This window comes from Myiozetetes cayanensis, unplaced genomic scaffold, assembly GCF_022539395.1.
Source record: "Myiozetetes cayanensis isolate MyiCay16 unplaced genomic scaffold, myiCay2020 scf6-25, whole genome shotgun sequence".
Classification (NCBI taxonomy): domain Eukaryota; kingdom Metazoa; phylum Chordata; class Aves; order Passeriformes; family Tyrannidae; genus Myiozetetes; species Myiozetetes cayanensis.
In genome coordinates, this window is record NW_026087853.1 from 31,282,439 (window position 1) to 31,298,112 (window position 15,674).

The window sequence follows — 15,674 nt, forward strand, 5'->3', positions numbered from 1 at the left end:
CTGTTCTACAATAGAATACTTGGAGAGGTTCTAAAAGACTGCTTTTCTGTGGAAGTTTTTCCCACTGTGCAAAATAAATTGTTTTCAAGTATTTAACCAACATAGCATTATTTAGTACTGAAGAACTGTGTCGGGTTTTTGTTGGGTCTGAGGGTTTTTATATTATTTTTACATGATGTTTGAATTTTAACAGTATTTCTTGAAGATGTCGCAGAACAATAAATTGACCTTGTCCCCATACTCTTTTCATCCATTTCAAATGATATCTTCTTTTGTTTAATATCCACTCCATTTTCCTCCCTTAAGTGGTAGAATAATGAGTTTTAACTTTATTTTCTCCATGTTTATTCTCGTGTAGTAAGATTTAGCCTTTAAATCTATTTGCACAGGCCAAATTACGCCAGGCTTTCTCTTCATAAATTCCCACATCTTTGCTTTGTAGTTCACTTTTGTTCTTGTGAGACACTGGATATTACTTATTGGCTCAGACCAACTCAGGTGGTGGGGGGGAGCAGGATAGGTTGAATTTCTCGAAGGTGTCCCGTACCCCAGCCCCTTGGAGTCTGTCTCCTTGGGCAACCCTGGGGCAGCTGTCAGTCAAAAGCAGCCTGGGAGCACTGCTCACACCACACTCCCTGGAGCCAGTAACCCAGCCTCGGAATGGCTGGCACACTGGGAACACTGCCCCTCTCCCCACCCTGGAGCCACGGAGTGGCCGCTGGCCCACAAAATCCTGCCGGGGGTGGGGGGGGACTGTGGCCACAGGGGGCCAAAGCAAATAAAAACAGCAATATGTGCTCTCCATGGTGTTCGAACCCTCCATCTTCTGGACTCCTGTAGCTGGATCTACACTGGATCTAGGGGTGGTAGCTGTAATTCTTTCTTGAATTCTAATCTCCTTTCTTGGTATTTTGGGTAACATAGGATCAGATGGGTTGGATTTTGCTAAACTGTATGGGTTAGCATGTGCTAAGTCAATGCTTTGTGGAATGCTGTATTTTGGTTGAATGTTACCTTTCCCCGGGCAGATGGAGCTCGTTAGCCCTTAAAGGCAACCCACCTACGTCCTGAGGACCTGGCTGCCACCTTCCAAGCTCGCTTGGCCCCGGCAGATGAACCTTAGGATTAAAGGGTGGGCTCAGTTCCGCGCACACTGTGTCTCACCTAAAAAGTCCAATGCGCAGGCTGAAAGGTGTAAAGACCTTCCCCGGATCTTCACTCGCAAAGACTGGCCATTATTATTATTATTGTTACCTTTCACACTTTTGCCAAGTTCCCTTATTTTCTAAAGTTTAACAGTTAAAGTACTTCCCGAGAAAACACGTGCAGCATCTCTCCATTGCACTCTCTCTTCAGGTTTTAAAAGAACTGAAGGCTCTTCTAATAAATTTAGCAGGCAAATTTTTGGAGTATTGTATATTTTTAAAGTAAAACTCCTTTGGGGAGCTCAGACCCTGAGTCTTATTATCTTCAATAATCTGAAATATTTATCTTACCAACACCGTGGCAGTCAAAACCAACCATCATTACAAAAACACCCAAAACCCCCAATCAAACAAACAAACAAACAAACAAACAAACAAACCCAAAAAAACCCAAACCTCACTTTTACTTATCTTCAACGTGATGTTAAAAACATTGATATTGTAGAGCATTTTGCCTAGTTGAAATCAATTGAACAAGCCAAGAGACAGCATAATGACTTAAACTTACTACTGTCTTAAACATAATTAAAAATTAAACTCTACAAGTCAAATATTTCACCTTGCATAAAGAGTTTACTAAATTACTGTTTTCTGATGACAATTCTAGGACAGAGGCTGTATTGTGAATTTTACAAAGATTTTTTTTTCTATGAAAAGATGCGCTTTTGCATATTTTTTCCACTTCTGCTAAACATTCACATGGATAAACTACTGAAAGAAGAACTAAGATAAATCACTCTTGATTAATTCTTCAGGTATGGAAAACCAGCATAGTTAATTTGTTGGTGAAAAATTTCAATGTCTTCAGATACAATCTTCTAAAAGAAATACAAGTTTTCACATGCATCCTCTTTGGAGGATAAATCCTCTTTTGTCTCAACAGTCAAAAAACCATCACAAACACTTTGCTTTCCAGATATGATAACACTAAATTATAAGTCATTTGGCTCTTTAAATTTATCACTGGCATTTCATTCAGCATGAAGATTGAAAAGGACAAAACTAAGTTTGGTTTCCTCAAAGGAGTTCAGATCTGAGTACATATTTATCCAAATTCATTAACCATAGAGATTTTGAGCAGTATCTGTATGTAAGTGGGATATAAGTTTAACATGAATGGTAAATCCAACCCAAATTCATATGGAAACTGTAACTCCTACTTTGTTTTTTAGGTTTTCAGGATTTTCTCAAAAGCATCTGTTCTTTTACTAACTTTGGAAAACAAACACTGCATTAAATAACCTTTTACTGACACTTAAAAAAAATACATGCTGTGGTACTTTTCCACCTCTGCCACAGAAGGACCACTTTTTTCTGGAATCTTTCTTCTGTCTGATTTCAGGCAAGCTATATATACCGTCTCACATCTAAGAAGAGCAGCTGAGGTTCCCACCACCCATCTGGACCCCTTGAAGACTGCTCTTTACTCTCAAGCTGAGAAGCTCTTGAACTAGCAAGAAGTGAAGTGCACTGAAACAAAAGAAGAAATGGAGAAAAACTTATTTTACACATAGACACTTTTCTTTAAATATATTTTTATTAAAACATTTGCTTTTAATGCCTTGTAGAAATCCACCACCTTGGAATCACCAGAAGCTGGTGACTTTCTTCAAATATGTCAAAGGAAGGAAAGGTACATCTCCAAATTCTGCTTCAGCAGAATCTTCTGTCACTTTGAAGATTACCTGGTTGGATTTAGTAAGTTACCGTGAACTTGTCAAGATTCTTCACCTAGTCCTGTTAAGAGTATGCTTTAAAGAAAACTACTTTCATAAACAGACAGTAACCACAGAAAACAGTTCAGCATGCAGCAAAGGGAAAAAGTACAGGAAAACCACAAGGAATAAACATATTATAAGACTCTGCTTTTAAGAAACTACCCACAGAGACAACAGTGAATGCAGATGAAAAACTACTTGCAACTGAACAAGGGTTAAAATGTCAGGGTTACAATAGTTTTAGGTCACCTAACAGACAGAGATAATCTAAAGTTCACATTCAGTATAAACAAGACAATATGCCTGTGGTTATGCAGAGGGGCAAGCTGCAGCACAATGCCTGAGTTCTCACAGAAAGTCTGGTGTGCTGATGGCATGACTGTGGCTCACTCAGAAATCAGGCACCAGATTTGAAAGCCTCATGGTCATACACTTAATGGTCTACTCCATGAGATGAGTGGAGCAGGATAGTTGGTATCTGTACCTGCGAAGGTAGAAGAAAAACCTCTCTACCTCTGTCAATTGTGAGAAACTGCATTAATAAACCTTTGCCTTTAGAGGTCTGTTACCAGCTTCTTCACTTCAGTTGTCACTGAGACACTCTGTGTCTATCTGTGTGAGTCTCTCTGTGAGATAGACTCCAAAACTAAGATTGTCACACTCGGAGAAAGGCTATTAGCATTTCAAACTCATTTCTTTCATTTCCTAGGTTTCCTGTAAGAAAACAGCAGAGTGCACCAGCAGGTAAGTTTAAGGTTTGAGCCTATGTTACTTACACAATGCATACATTACACTGTTGGGACATTTGTATATGCCCTTTATTACAGGATCAAAGTGTTCTCTTTATGCCTTTGGCACATACATACTTGTTTATTGGAGTCAGGATTTGTCCTGCATGATCTCCAATCCCGTTCTTATTTAAAACTATGAGAATATACACACACACATGATAATTTGGTTATCCTTGGCTTTGTGGAAGTTTTATGCCAGAAAGCAGTGGTTCAGGTTTTTAAAAACTTTAGATGTTTGGCAGATGCTTAGTAACTAATTTGTGCAAAAAACCCAGTAAGCTTTAACACTGATTGAATAAATAGGCTTAACAGAAAACAAATGCACTTAATAGTCCATTTGACTTCATTAATGAAATATGCAAAATCTTGCTGTGTCTATTTGCAGTAGAGTAGGATTTACCCATGTTGTATGTCTTCTGCTCTCTACAGCCTTTCCTATTAAGTTACTTTAATACCCAGTCCATTTTAATACAAACATGAGGTTTCCCAGAAAACTGACTAACTGTATTTCCATAATTCAGCCATACAGAGTTCCCAAAGCCATATATTCTTTTTGAAATTTAATCAGACAGGTATCATCATAAGGATTTCAGAGATAAAATTTAAGACTTTCCTTATCTGATATATTATTTTCATGACATATTTCATATTAATAAGGAACACTTGTATATACATTTTCCTTGTTTGTTCATTTAAATTATATTTGGCACAAGAAAAAATCAGCCTGAAACAAATTTCAACATAATAAAGATCCATGGGATCACATATATAATAGAAAGTGACCTTCCTCTGCCACTGCAAGCTCCTGCTCTTACTAAGAATCCACCTTGGGAAAGATACTGACTTTATTGTTTCTGCTGACTTTTCTTTCTGCTTTACACTTGGGCTGTTTGGTCTGGATTAGCTCTTCAGGGGTATTCCCCAGAGGAGGCAGGAGTCGCTTCTTACTGTTTCGGTTTTCTGAGAGCCACTGCGGAGGCAGCTCAAAGGGTCCAAAACCAAACTGCATGGAATACTTGTCATTTACTGGATCAGCCTCTGTGGGCACAGCTGGGGCCACCTGAGCTGCAGAGTCTGCAACCGTCTGTGGTACAAATCTGTGAACCAAAGTCTGTCCTAACTCTAAACTGGTGGTAGGAATTTCTTTCTGTTGCAAGTCACCAGAGACAATGGATTTAGTCTCATTCTCCTCATCTTCCATTGGCTTGAAGATTTGTTGTTGCCCAATATGAAACATCTCCAGAAGCTGGCTTCCCGAGTGGACATTGGGCTCCAGATTATCGTCTGCAACACCACCTGAGCTGACAATGTTTCTTCTGCTAAACCTTCGGTGCAGCTGTACTATTGTCCCCACTAAGCACTTCCGTACTGATTTGTTAACAGTTAAAAATAACAAAGGGTTGGCCAGCAAAGAGACCTTGGGCAACCAAATGGCAGTGAGGAGCAAGAAGACTGAAATATCTGAAATATTGAGTATGGTGCGGTAAATCACCAAAGTCACATACGGGACGCTGCAGAAAATGAAGATCATAACCATAGAAAGCAGCATGACATGAAGCTCAGCTTCTCGCTGGGAGGCATATGGGATAGAAACTGTATTCTGAGGAGTCCTTAACGCAGCTATGATGACTTTTTTCTTCTGGCTGGCACTCAGTGCTCTGCGAATAAGAATCATAAAGAGAAATACCACAGCCACTGGTACAATCACAGTGGTGATGTTATAGATGATGACATATACCAGGTGGCCAAGGGAGTAACTCCAAGATTCAGAACAGGTGGACATGGCATAAATGTCAAACACATTGGTCATAACAAATACTGGAATGCTGGCCACTATTGCATGGGCCCAGATGTAGATAACCAGGTCTCGGGATTTTGCATCAGTTATTTTTCTTTCCAGAGGGTATAAAACAGAGTAGTATCTGTCAAAACAAAAATAAAATTATAATTGATACAATGCAAAGGGTGGAGTCTATAACGAGCACAGTCCGTATGAAAAACCTCTCACAGGAGCTCTCTCAGCGTAACATCCCAAATCCCTAACTAGGTTATCAACTGAGTACCTGCTTAGGAGAGGAAAAAAAAACCCAAAACCAAGGGTCTGCCTTTGCAGGTCTGTCTGTAGAATAAAAATGAATATTGAAACTTCAGGATCACATTATCGGTGGTAAACAATTCTTTCAATAACTGGGACTATATCACTTTAGCTGATGCACATGAACATTATTTTGAAGATGTCATCATTTACTTGTAAACTAGAACAGCACATTGCACACAACTCAAAATTTCAAAAAACGTGATGGGGGCACAGATATGTCACACTGAACGGTCAGACTCATAGTTAATTTTAAAAGCTGCTTTATGATAGATTTTTTTTTTTTTTTGATACTTGGAAAAAGCTGTTGGTGACAAATTCCATCTATTGGAAGTACAATGGTGTTTTGTTTTGCACAAGCTGTGGTCAGCAAGGCCCTGAGCAAGAACTGCTGAACACTGAACATTCTGTGTGCATTTAAAAAAAGTGCATCTCCGACATTCACTTCAAATTTCAGACACTGATTCACTGTTTGCTTACTACTGGACTACTGCTGTGGATTTTTAAGCTCACAGAGTTTTCATGATAGACCTAATTTTTCACACTTATCATTATAAGTGGTAGGAATTTGTGCTTTTTGTGAGGAAGATCACAAGTTTTCTTGGTGAAGGGCAAATGATATGCTGTTCCACTGGCAACACTGGTGTGCGTTATAGATAGTGATACTGCATTTATCAAGACATTAACATTAAAGCAAGAGACATATCACTTTATTAGGTATACAGTTTGGTTTTGTAGAGCTAACATATTCTGTGGTGAGATGTGATAACAGACTAACAATAATTTTATCTAATGTGCGTAAGTCTACTGTTTTAGTAGTGTGTCCTGTATTAAACCAGTATCTACCATTCCTTAGAAATATCTAACTTACAGTCACTGTCAAGCTGATAGAGCTGTGCATTTAGGTGGGATCAGTGACTGATAATAATTTGCAAAATGAATGGAATCAAAAAACTTAGCCAGTCCAAAGGGCCACTTTTGGTTTAGACTGATCTACATACAAAAATTCTCTGAACTAATTCCGGTTGTATTCATTTTGTTTGGTTTTTTTTTTAAAGCAAATCAACATTTGAAATTTGACATTGATGGACAATCTACCTCCAGGCACTGGTAAATCCTTCTAACAGGCAAGGGCTTTCAATTTCCACAGTTAAAAATGTGCGCCTCATCTACAGTCTGAAGTTGACTGCTTTTAAGTTCATTACTAACCAAGAATTATTAGGAAGAAATATATAAAAAATAAGAAATAAGGAAGAAAATATAAAAACTTATCTGAAGACAAATCTGTAGTCTCAAAGTCCTTTATAAACGTCCAGAGATACCAGAGTAAACTGAAAACTAAAGATTTTCACTGTTACAAAAATATTTCTCCCAAATCATTCTAGAAAGAAACTGTACACTGCAAACAGAGCACCAGAACAAAAGCAAGACAATATGAAAGGAAGAAAATTATTTCAAAGGGAGAAAGAAGAAAGGAAAATACAGGACCATGGCAAATTTGCTCCCTTACCTGTCAAGAGCAATGGCTGGAAAACTAAGGATGGTCACTGAGCAGAAGACTTTGTGCAGAAACTTGGCAATTCTGCAGAAGAGCATCGTATAGATCCACCAGCAGCAGTGTGGACTGGCACTAAGAGCAATGTCAAAAGGCACACAGACCAGGCTGGCACAGATCCCCGAGCAGGCCAAATTCTTAATGAATCGGCTTGTAACAGATTTAAGTAGCGATGTTCTGCAAGTTGACCACAGCACCATGGTGTTACCTGTGAGCAGAGACAGGAAGCTTAAACAAAGGAAGACAAACAGACAAATAACCACCCCCAAAACTCCAACAACAATAATCTTAACAGATTTGAATGTTCCCTAGTACTGCAAATAAAAATACTTTTCTTGCATTTGTCAGGAGTCACTGATTGAATCATCACACTGCTCAAACTATAAGTCTGTCATGACTATTGGCTTTATAAACCAGAAGACTGAAAACAGTTATTCCCCAGCTATCTCCTCCCAGCTTCTGGTAACAGATGAATTAGGGAATTTTAAGAGGCAAATGCCTACGCAAAATATACAAACTGTATTTTTTTTAAAGGTTATGTTGCTTCTCATATTAAATGATCCACTCTGAGTATTCAAATACAGGAATTGGCTAAAGTGCTCATATTTGAATAATTAGTGCACAACTCCTTTTTAAAGATAAAAATGCACTGTAAGTAAATATAAATATAATTAAAATATAAATATAAATGTGTAGTTTTAATCAATTTGTCTCTATGTGTAAGCGGATCACAGTAGCTTGCTTTTCTTTCCACTGACTACTTCAATGGCACAGACAGGCCCGTGTGAAGCCACATCCAGATGAAATTTGCCTTCCCCCTCACCCAAGAGATGCTACATGTACATAATAACATGTAACTAAACACATGGGATGGGCAGAACAGAAAAAAAAGGACTTGATGCACATAACTTCACAGACATATACATGAAATGCAACCTGCTGTTTGGAATATTTAAGCCCTACACATTCATTTCAAATAGAGTGAATGGATGGCAGAAGTACAGAAAAAAGCCAGCATTAGTTATGACAGTATTTTCCCCTTATCATCGCATCTTATTCCATTCTGATCTCATAAAGAAATATCATATGACAGAAACAAATTCTCCATCACAAATTTACCTATGATTTTACCTCACACAGCAAGATCACAAGAGTAAATGAAGTGATCTGTTCTTACTGCATGTGGCTCTGGATCCTTTCTAATGCATATCAAGATACCAGAAAACTCATGGGATTTTCTCCCTTCTTTAAAAACCTGTCTTTAGCAAGATCATAGAATCATAGAACGGTTTTGGTTGGAAGTGGCCTCAAAATACCATCTAGCTCCTAGCCCCCTGCCATGAGCAGAGACACCTTCCACTAGACAAGGCTGCTCCAAGCCCCATCCAACTTTATTCTGAACACTTCCAGGGATGGGCATCACAATGTCTGTGGGCAACCTGTTCCAGTGCCTCACCACCCTCACAGTAAAGAATTTCTTCCTAATATCTAATCTAAACATATCCTCTTTCAGTTTGAAGCCTTTCCCCTGTGTCGTACCACTAAATGTCCTTGTACAAAGTCCCTATCCAGCTCTCTGGCAGTCCCCTTTAGGTACTGGAAGGCTGCCATGAGGTCTCTGTGGTGCTTTTTCTTCTCCAGGCTGAACAACCCAAACTTTCTCATCTTGTCTAGATCAGGTGCTCCCGCCCCCCCGATCTATGGAGGCAGGAGGATCTCCACTAGCACAGCTGAGTGAGGCACACATACTCTGCATGACGCAACCTGGTCCCACCTTTCCAACCCTGGCTCCACAGACACTATTTTTCTCCTTTATTTTCTTTATCCCAACAACATACTGTGCAGTACAGTCAGCACATAGCTACCAGAATACAAATACTGCTTGACAAGACAACTCCATTTATTCTGCTGCAGCTGGACAGCACGCAAAGTAGAATTTAGCTTCCCACCTCCAAGGAAAGTTAAAGTGCTCTTACTGCAGATCATACCAACAACCGTATATTGTTGATACTATATATTATTGACACTTAGCAGAAGCTCTTTTGAGTGTAATGGATTTATGTGGCAGATTTGTAAGTCTTTTAGTACATTACCTACTAACACACACAATAAGACAAAACAGCATCTTAAGTTGCTCATATGAAAAAGCAGTTACAGTCTCACACAATTCTCTCTTGACACTCATTCTTTGCCTTGACTTTTCCTCTAACCAGTACAGAACCCCAGGCTTTTACTTGCTGAGTAGAGTTTTCCCATTGTTGCCCACATAAAATGCCAGCAAGATCATACTCTTGTTCACATGGCCAATGGGTATACCAAGTGGCAAGTACCACAAACTAGGAGAAAGTCTAGCTCAGCTTCTTGATAAAACAGCACTCTGTTTCAATAGAAACATGCAATATTAACTTTAAAAATCTACCTCACAGACCTACTATTTTGGTCTGCAGTACTTGAATGTAATTTGGGATTCAATTTTCTATATATTGTGTCATGTCTTATGCAAATTCCTTTTGTGTAATAACAAAATATTGAGTTAAATCTTTACTATCTGATGTATTTTAAAGAAAGGAATCATCACCTGGTTTTGGCAGGTGCTCTGGGCTTGACAATGTATTTCACAGGCAGTATTCAATCAGTTGTATGTAAAGCTTTCTAAGTTGCTAGGAGATACTCAGTCAATTAAACCACTTACTTTCAAAAATATCTCTGACTCTCCAGCTATTATAGAAGCACTTGTCACATAGTAATAATATATTCTTACAATGTCCTGGAAAAGGGGGAAGCTGGGCTTTTTGCTGTGGTTTTGTTGTGTTGTTGGTTTTTTTTTTAAACGAATCTTTCATCTAGTTTCAATCACATTGATATTATAATCTTACTTCCCAAGCAAGATTCACTTCCATTAGCATGAATAGAAATGAAGAATGGAAAAACAAAAGAAATCAGGGGCATTTTCATTAATACTTCAGAACCCTCTAGAGAACTACTGAACTATTCTTCTGGGTCCTGCAGAGGAACTTCATTCAAAACTCTATATTCTCAGCTGTTGAATTACTTTTACAGTTTATGTCATATTGTCATTTATACATCAGAGAGTCACAAGGAAATGAAATTAGCTCTGGTTCTGACTGATCCTAAATGGAAATGGAGAGAATGACGTGTAAAAAAGAAATAATAGTTCTAAGATAAGGAAGCACTCTTTAGCTAGACAAAATAAAGTCAGAGCCTGAAAGGGAAAAACAGGATAAGCAGACAGAAGTGTCCACTTGGGGTACTAGAAAATTAGTCAGTAAATACCCCTCAGGGAAACATTCCTTTTTCACTTGCAGCTATGAGTAACTTATATACTAATAAGCTGCTCAAATGAACCACCAGATCAGCTTCAGTATAGACTGGTAGGTCTTTCTGCTGATGCCTTCAAATCAAGTATTTCCCTTCATGCATCCCAAAGCCACCCACTCAGAGGAAAAATTACACCAGAAACTTTGCACAACATTAAATATAAGAAGCTTCAGAACAAAACTGCAAACATTTCCCATTTCATTGTTCTCCAGTTCTCCCCAGCAACTCCCTTCAATGGAAGAGGGTAACCGTGTTCCAGACAACAAGGCAATTCAACAAGCCAGTTGTGTTCTTAATCTTTTCACAATGTCTAGAGGCTCTCTTCCACTCTGTATGTGTTAGTCACTCACTGATGAACCCAAGAAAGACACTAGTCTTACTCTCTGTAGGTTACAACTGTACTAGGTTGTTGCCCATCATGACAGTGGGCAAAGCTGTCATTTTCTACCATGGGTTAGTTTCTGAAGTGTTTTTGCTACATAACTGCTCTAGAGATACATAACCTTGGTTTTGAACTTCCAAATGGGATTGTACTGGAACAGTCTGTGTATCTGGGAGCCATCCAGGGAAAGCTGGAGTGAACAAGCAGCTGGAAAATGCAGCATCTTGCAATTTCCTGTAAGTCAATACTGTCAGGGACATGAGCGTCATTTACAAACAATCACATGTGACAAAGCATATCCCATACTGGTTGCACAAAGTTCCACCACTAACACAGAAAGATGAAGTATTATTAATTTAAAAAGGAAAAGCACATCTTTGGTCTTCTCAGAGAATAAGCTGTGTCAACATAAAACCCTTACTACACCTGATGCTAGCTGACAACCTTCTCAGTATACAGACTGAGTGAGCAGGACGTAAACATCCAGCTTAGAATATGTTAAATTGCAAGGGACCCAATACAGATCATGGATTCCAACTCCCTTCTCCTTGCAGGACTGCCCACAACTAAGCCATATGACTAAGAGCATCATCCAGACACTCCCTGAACTCTGGCAGGCTTGGTGCTGTGACTACTTCCCTGAGTGACCAATCAACCTCTCAGTAAAGAACCTCTTCCTAATGTCCCATCCAAGCTTCCTCTGATGCAGCTTCCTTCAGTTGTCTTGTGTCCTACTGCCAGTCATCAGAAAGAGATTAACACCTTCTCTCTTCCAAGCTGAACGAAACAAGTGACCTCAGCTGCTCCTCATAAGGAGCTTGTCTGTGCCTTTGACCATTTTTCAGAGTAAAAGAGAGAAACATGAAATAATGAAGGTAACCACTGCATGAGAAGCAGCTTTTTTCACATTAGAAACAAACACATTAAAAGCCTAACAAAGTCAAGCTGAGTTTGTTTTATCCTGTTATTATCATAACTATCAACATTCAATAAAATCTCCATGTACCATATACCAATTCTACTGTATTCAGACTGAAAAGATGATTGTTTCCAGTTATCCCCTACTTTTTTTTGATTGAGAAATATCATAGATAAGCAGCCACACAGTACATTAAGTTGCACAGAAGTACACTGAGAAAGTAAATACAACACTTCACCACAACATGCTGCCCAGAAGTCCTTTCTGACCAGGAAATGTTATCAGACTGCACTAGTCTGATTCAAAGCACCAAAAAATATTTCTGCTCCTCTTCCACACTATATCCTACTTGAATTTCACTGCCAGATGCAAAGTGTTGATCAACAGCTGAAATAGTTCTGAAGTACTAGCTCTTAGCAATACTTCAAATAATGTTCTTAAAAATACCTTTAACAAACAGAAGAAATATCCCCATGGAAACTAGAGACAGTTATCTAAAAGAAATGCATTTACCATGCAGTCATAAAAAAAAAAAAAAAAAAAGAAATGTTGCTCTTTGTCAATTCCTTCATGGAACTCAATCCATTAGCTGGATATGACATCCATCTTACATTTTTGTTAACATTAATCAGTGTGCAATTGAATCAAAGCGAAGTCCATACTCTAGCAAAATCCTTGTGATCCAGCCTTCCTAGCAGAACCCAGCTGCCTGCATTGCTACAGAGAAGGAGCTGCCAGCCTTCTTTATGAAAAAACAAAACAGGAAGGCACAAAAAAGGTTAGAAACTGGACTTTAGCCACTACAACTGTTCATCAAAAACAACTAACTGAAAAAGTTACAGGATCTGTCAACACGATGAATGGGAAACACCAGGGTGTTACATTCCTAACTCTCCAACTCTCTTTATTATTTTTCAAGGTATTTTGAGGAAGAGTTTTTTTGCAGAACTTATTCTGCTAAAAGACAAACCTCACTCCAAAAAAGTGGTTCATTGGAAAAATTTTTGGCAATCCATGACATGTAGCTATCAAATGCCCTTATATTAAAATGTATGATTACTTATTCATCTCCAGCTGATTTTCCCTGGATTGCTTATTGAGGAAAAAAACCAGAAATAGACACAATTTAAAATGAATGATGCTTAACAGAGAGCAAAATTATAAAAGCTTGTGGTAATTACTAGTAGTTGGAAGAAAGACTTTATCTTTTCTTTGGAAATTGAGGCTATCTTGCACTCTTAATTAAAAAAATATATTTCCTACCCATTAGCATCAATTTTCATCCTCCATTACAACTGAAATTAGAGAGTTTCTAGCTAAAAGACACTACAGTAACAGCTACTGCATAGAGCAGAAATTATTTCCTGACCTACCTCACAGTCATGTAATTTTTTTTTTGCTTTATGCAAATAAGAAAGATCTGATAGCATTCCTGCATCAGTTTCCCTGTGCTTCCCTTTCTCCAAATGCCAGTTTATTAGAAACAAAATTATATTTTTTATATAGTTTTGCCATGCAGCCATTCACTGCATGACCCACCAGGTCACTGGCTGGGCATATTTGCTTTTGATTCTTCAAACACAGATGTCTTCAGGCAGAAATTACATATGCCTAGTACATCCTGTACAGTGGGATTAATTTACATTATATTTAGAAACAGGCTTTCTTCCCTCCCTCCACAGCTGACTGTAATGAGTAGTTCTCTCCACTCTTCCCAGCCCTGTGAATGAGCTCAAACACTACTCACTAGGAATAAAAAACTAGAGCTGGGGACTCTGAAACACATACAAAATACCATGAGTTAAAAACTGAAAAAATCAGTATGACCCTAAATCATATACTATTAAAAAAAAAATCACATGGAAAAATATTACATTTACTTATGAAAGTGTGGCATTTCACTGAAGAAATATGAATTTACAGAAACAAATCAGATTTATTCCAACTTGCTGAAGAGATGTGTTCCTATGGGATACCTCGGGGCAGGTAAGATGCTTCACTGTTAAGATGACAGTGGGATTTCTGGCCTGACGGAATGCAAGAGATGGGGGTTTGTTTTGGTTTGTTTTTTTCTTAAAACATATAGAGGCCTGCAGGATTTGAGATTTTGTTGATTAAGCGTTTCACTTACAAAAACAGTCCTCAATTGAGACTCTCCCTGGATTTTCTCTCTATTTTTCTCCAGTCCGAGACCTGTTACAGAACTCCACTACAGGACTTCCACAGTGTCCACTCTCCAGTCTGATTTCTTTTACTCTTTTAATAACTGAGTTTCTTCTTCTTTGCTCAAAATCCTCCCAAGCAAGAAACAATGCTGTTTGCAGATCCATTCTATGCAAGACAGTCCTGTTAAACCCAGAATAACACTGGGCTTAGTGAGATGGGCTTGCTGTGTTTTCCTATACACATATTCAAATACATGCTCATTAGCAATGCTTGCCAGGGTTCTTGCATCTGTTCTCTGCAGTCATCTCTACAACAATATTCCTTGTTGCAACACAGGCAGTAAATCCACAAATAGCCCAAGATGCTAGCTGAACAGCACCTATCCCTACAAACCAAGGCATATATTATTTATATTTAGTCTTTCTTGTTTTTACATTTCTCGCCCACTTCTTCCCTTTTGCTTTCCTGCAAAAATTACTGTGTCACACTGGTTGGGATGACACATTTGTGTAATTGCTCCTCTCTTGTACTGAATTATCCACTGTCAGCAGGTGAAAATATTTGGTATCTGTCTACAGCATACAGAAACAAACAGAAAGTAAAAACAGACCAAGTAGCGACAAAAACATATGCCAAAAGTCTATAGTGATTTCAGTTCTACCATGAAGGAACCAAAAGGTGTGCATTTACAGATGAAACCCCTTCAGCTTTGTAACACCATTGCCTGGACACAAAATTTTCCATTTTAAGTAAAAACTATATATTTAGTCTATTAACTTAAAACCAAACAAAATAGACACATTTTGCACTCTTTGGAGTGAATATGAAGAGCAAAATAAAGTTTGCATATTTTACTAGTCCCTGAAAAATCACTACCACAAATCCAGGTGGTCTTCCAAGATACCAGAGACAAAGAAAAAGCTCTGGTTAATTTAACTACAGGTGTTAGGCATATTTTAACTTGTGACCTTAATGCATTAAAAAGTAGTGATCCTTTCCTGATCCATTTAAGGATTTGTCTGTACAGACCTGCAACAGAAATACCAATATCAGTCTGAATGAAACATGAACATGAAAAAAAAGGCTTAAAATATATCAATTCTGTACTCTCAACGTCTCCATTACATAGTCTCAGCATCTGTTTGCAGCTACACATCCCCAGAGCTCAGGGCAGCCAGCAGGAATTAACTGGGGATCAGAATCCAATCTATAATTAAAGCACCCTAAAAGAAATACTGGGCTTTACTCCAAGGGCACTACAACATAACTATTACATTACTAGGGGTTTTTTATATTTCCTTCAAACAGCACATTTAGATGAACATGGATAATGCAATTACCAGGTTCCCACTGCTCTGAAAATACAGAAAAACTGTAATTCAATGCAACTGGCACTAAAATTATTCCCTTCCTCTATTCTAACTTTTGCTAACTTATTTTTTTGACAAGTTGAAGTTGTTGGAAAACAGAAAAAATGTTGAAGAAGAAATGCACAGCTCTTCCT

The 15,674-nt window shown here is 38.3% G+C and overlaps 1 protein-coding gene across 2 annotated transcripts in view; it reads right to left on the minus strand.

Moving 5' to 3' along the window:
- Window positions 1-1,875: 1,875 nt before the first annotated feature.
- Window positions 1,876-15,674, minus strand: part of GPR176 (G protein-coupled receptor 176) — a 37,304-nt gene continuing 23,505 nt past the window's right edge. For both annotated transcript variants that reach the window (XM_050335636.1, XM_050335637.1), the window contains 2 exons: window positions 7,320-7,572; window positions 1,876-5,636 (listed from right to left, as the gene is read on the minus strand). In XM_050335636.1, the coding sequence (XP_050191593.1) occupies window positions 4,529-5,636; window positions 7,320-7,572 (1,361 nt within the window). In that variant the 3' untranslated portion in view covers window positions 1,876-4,528. The remainder of the gene's footprint in view (window positions 5,637-7,319; window positions 7,573-15,674) is intronic.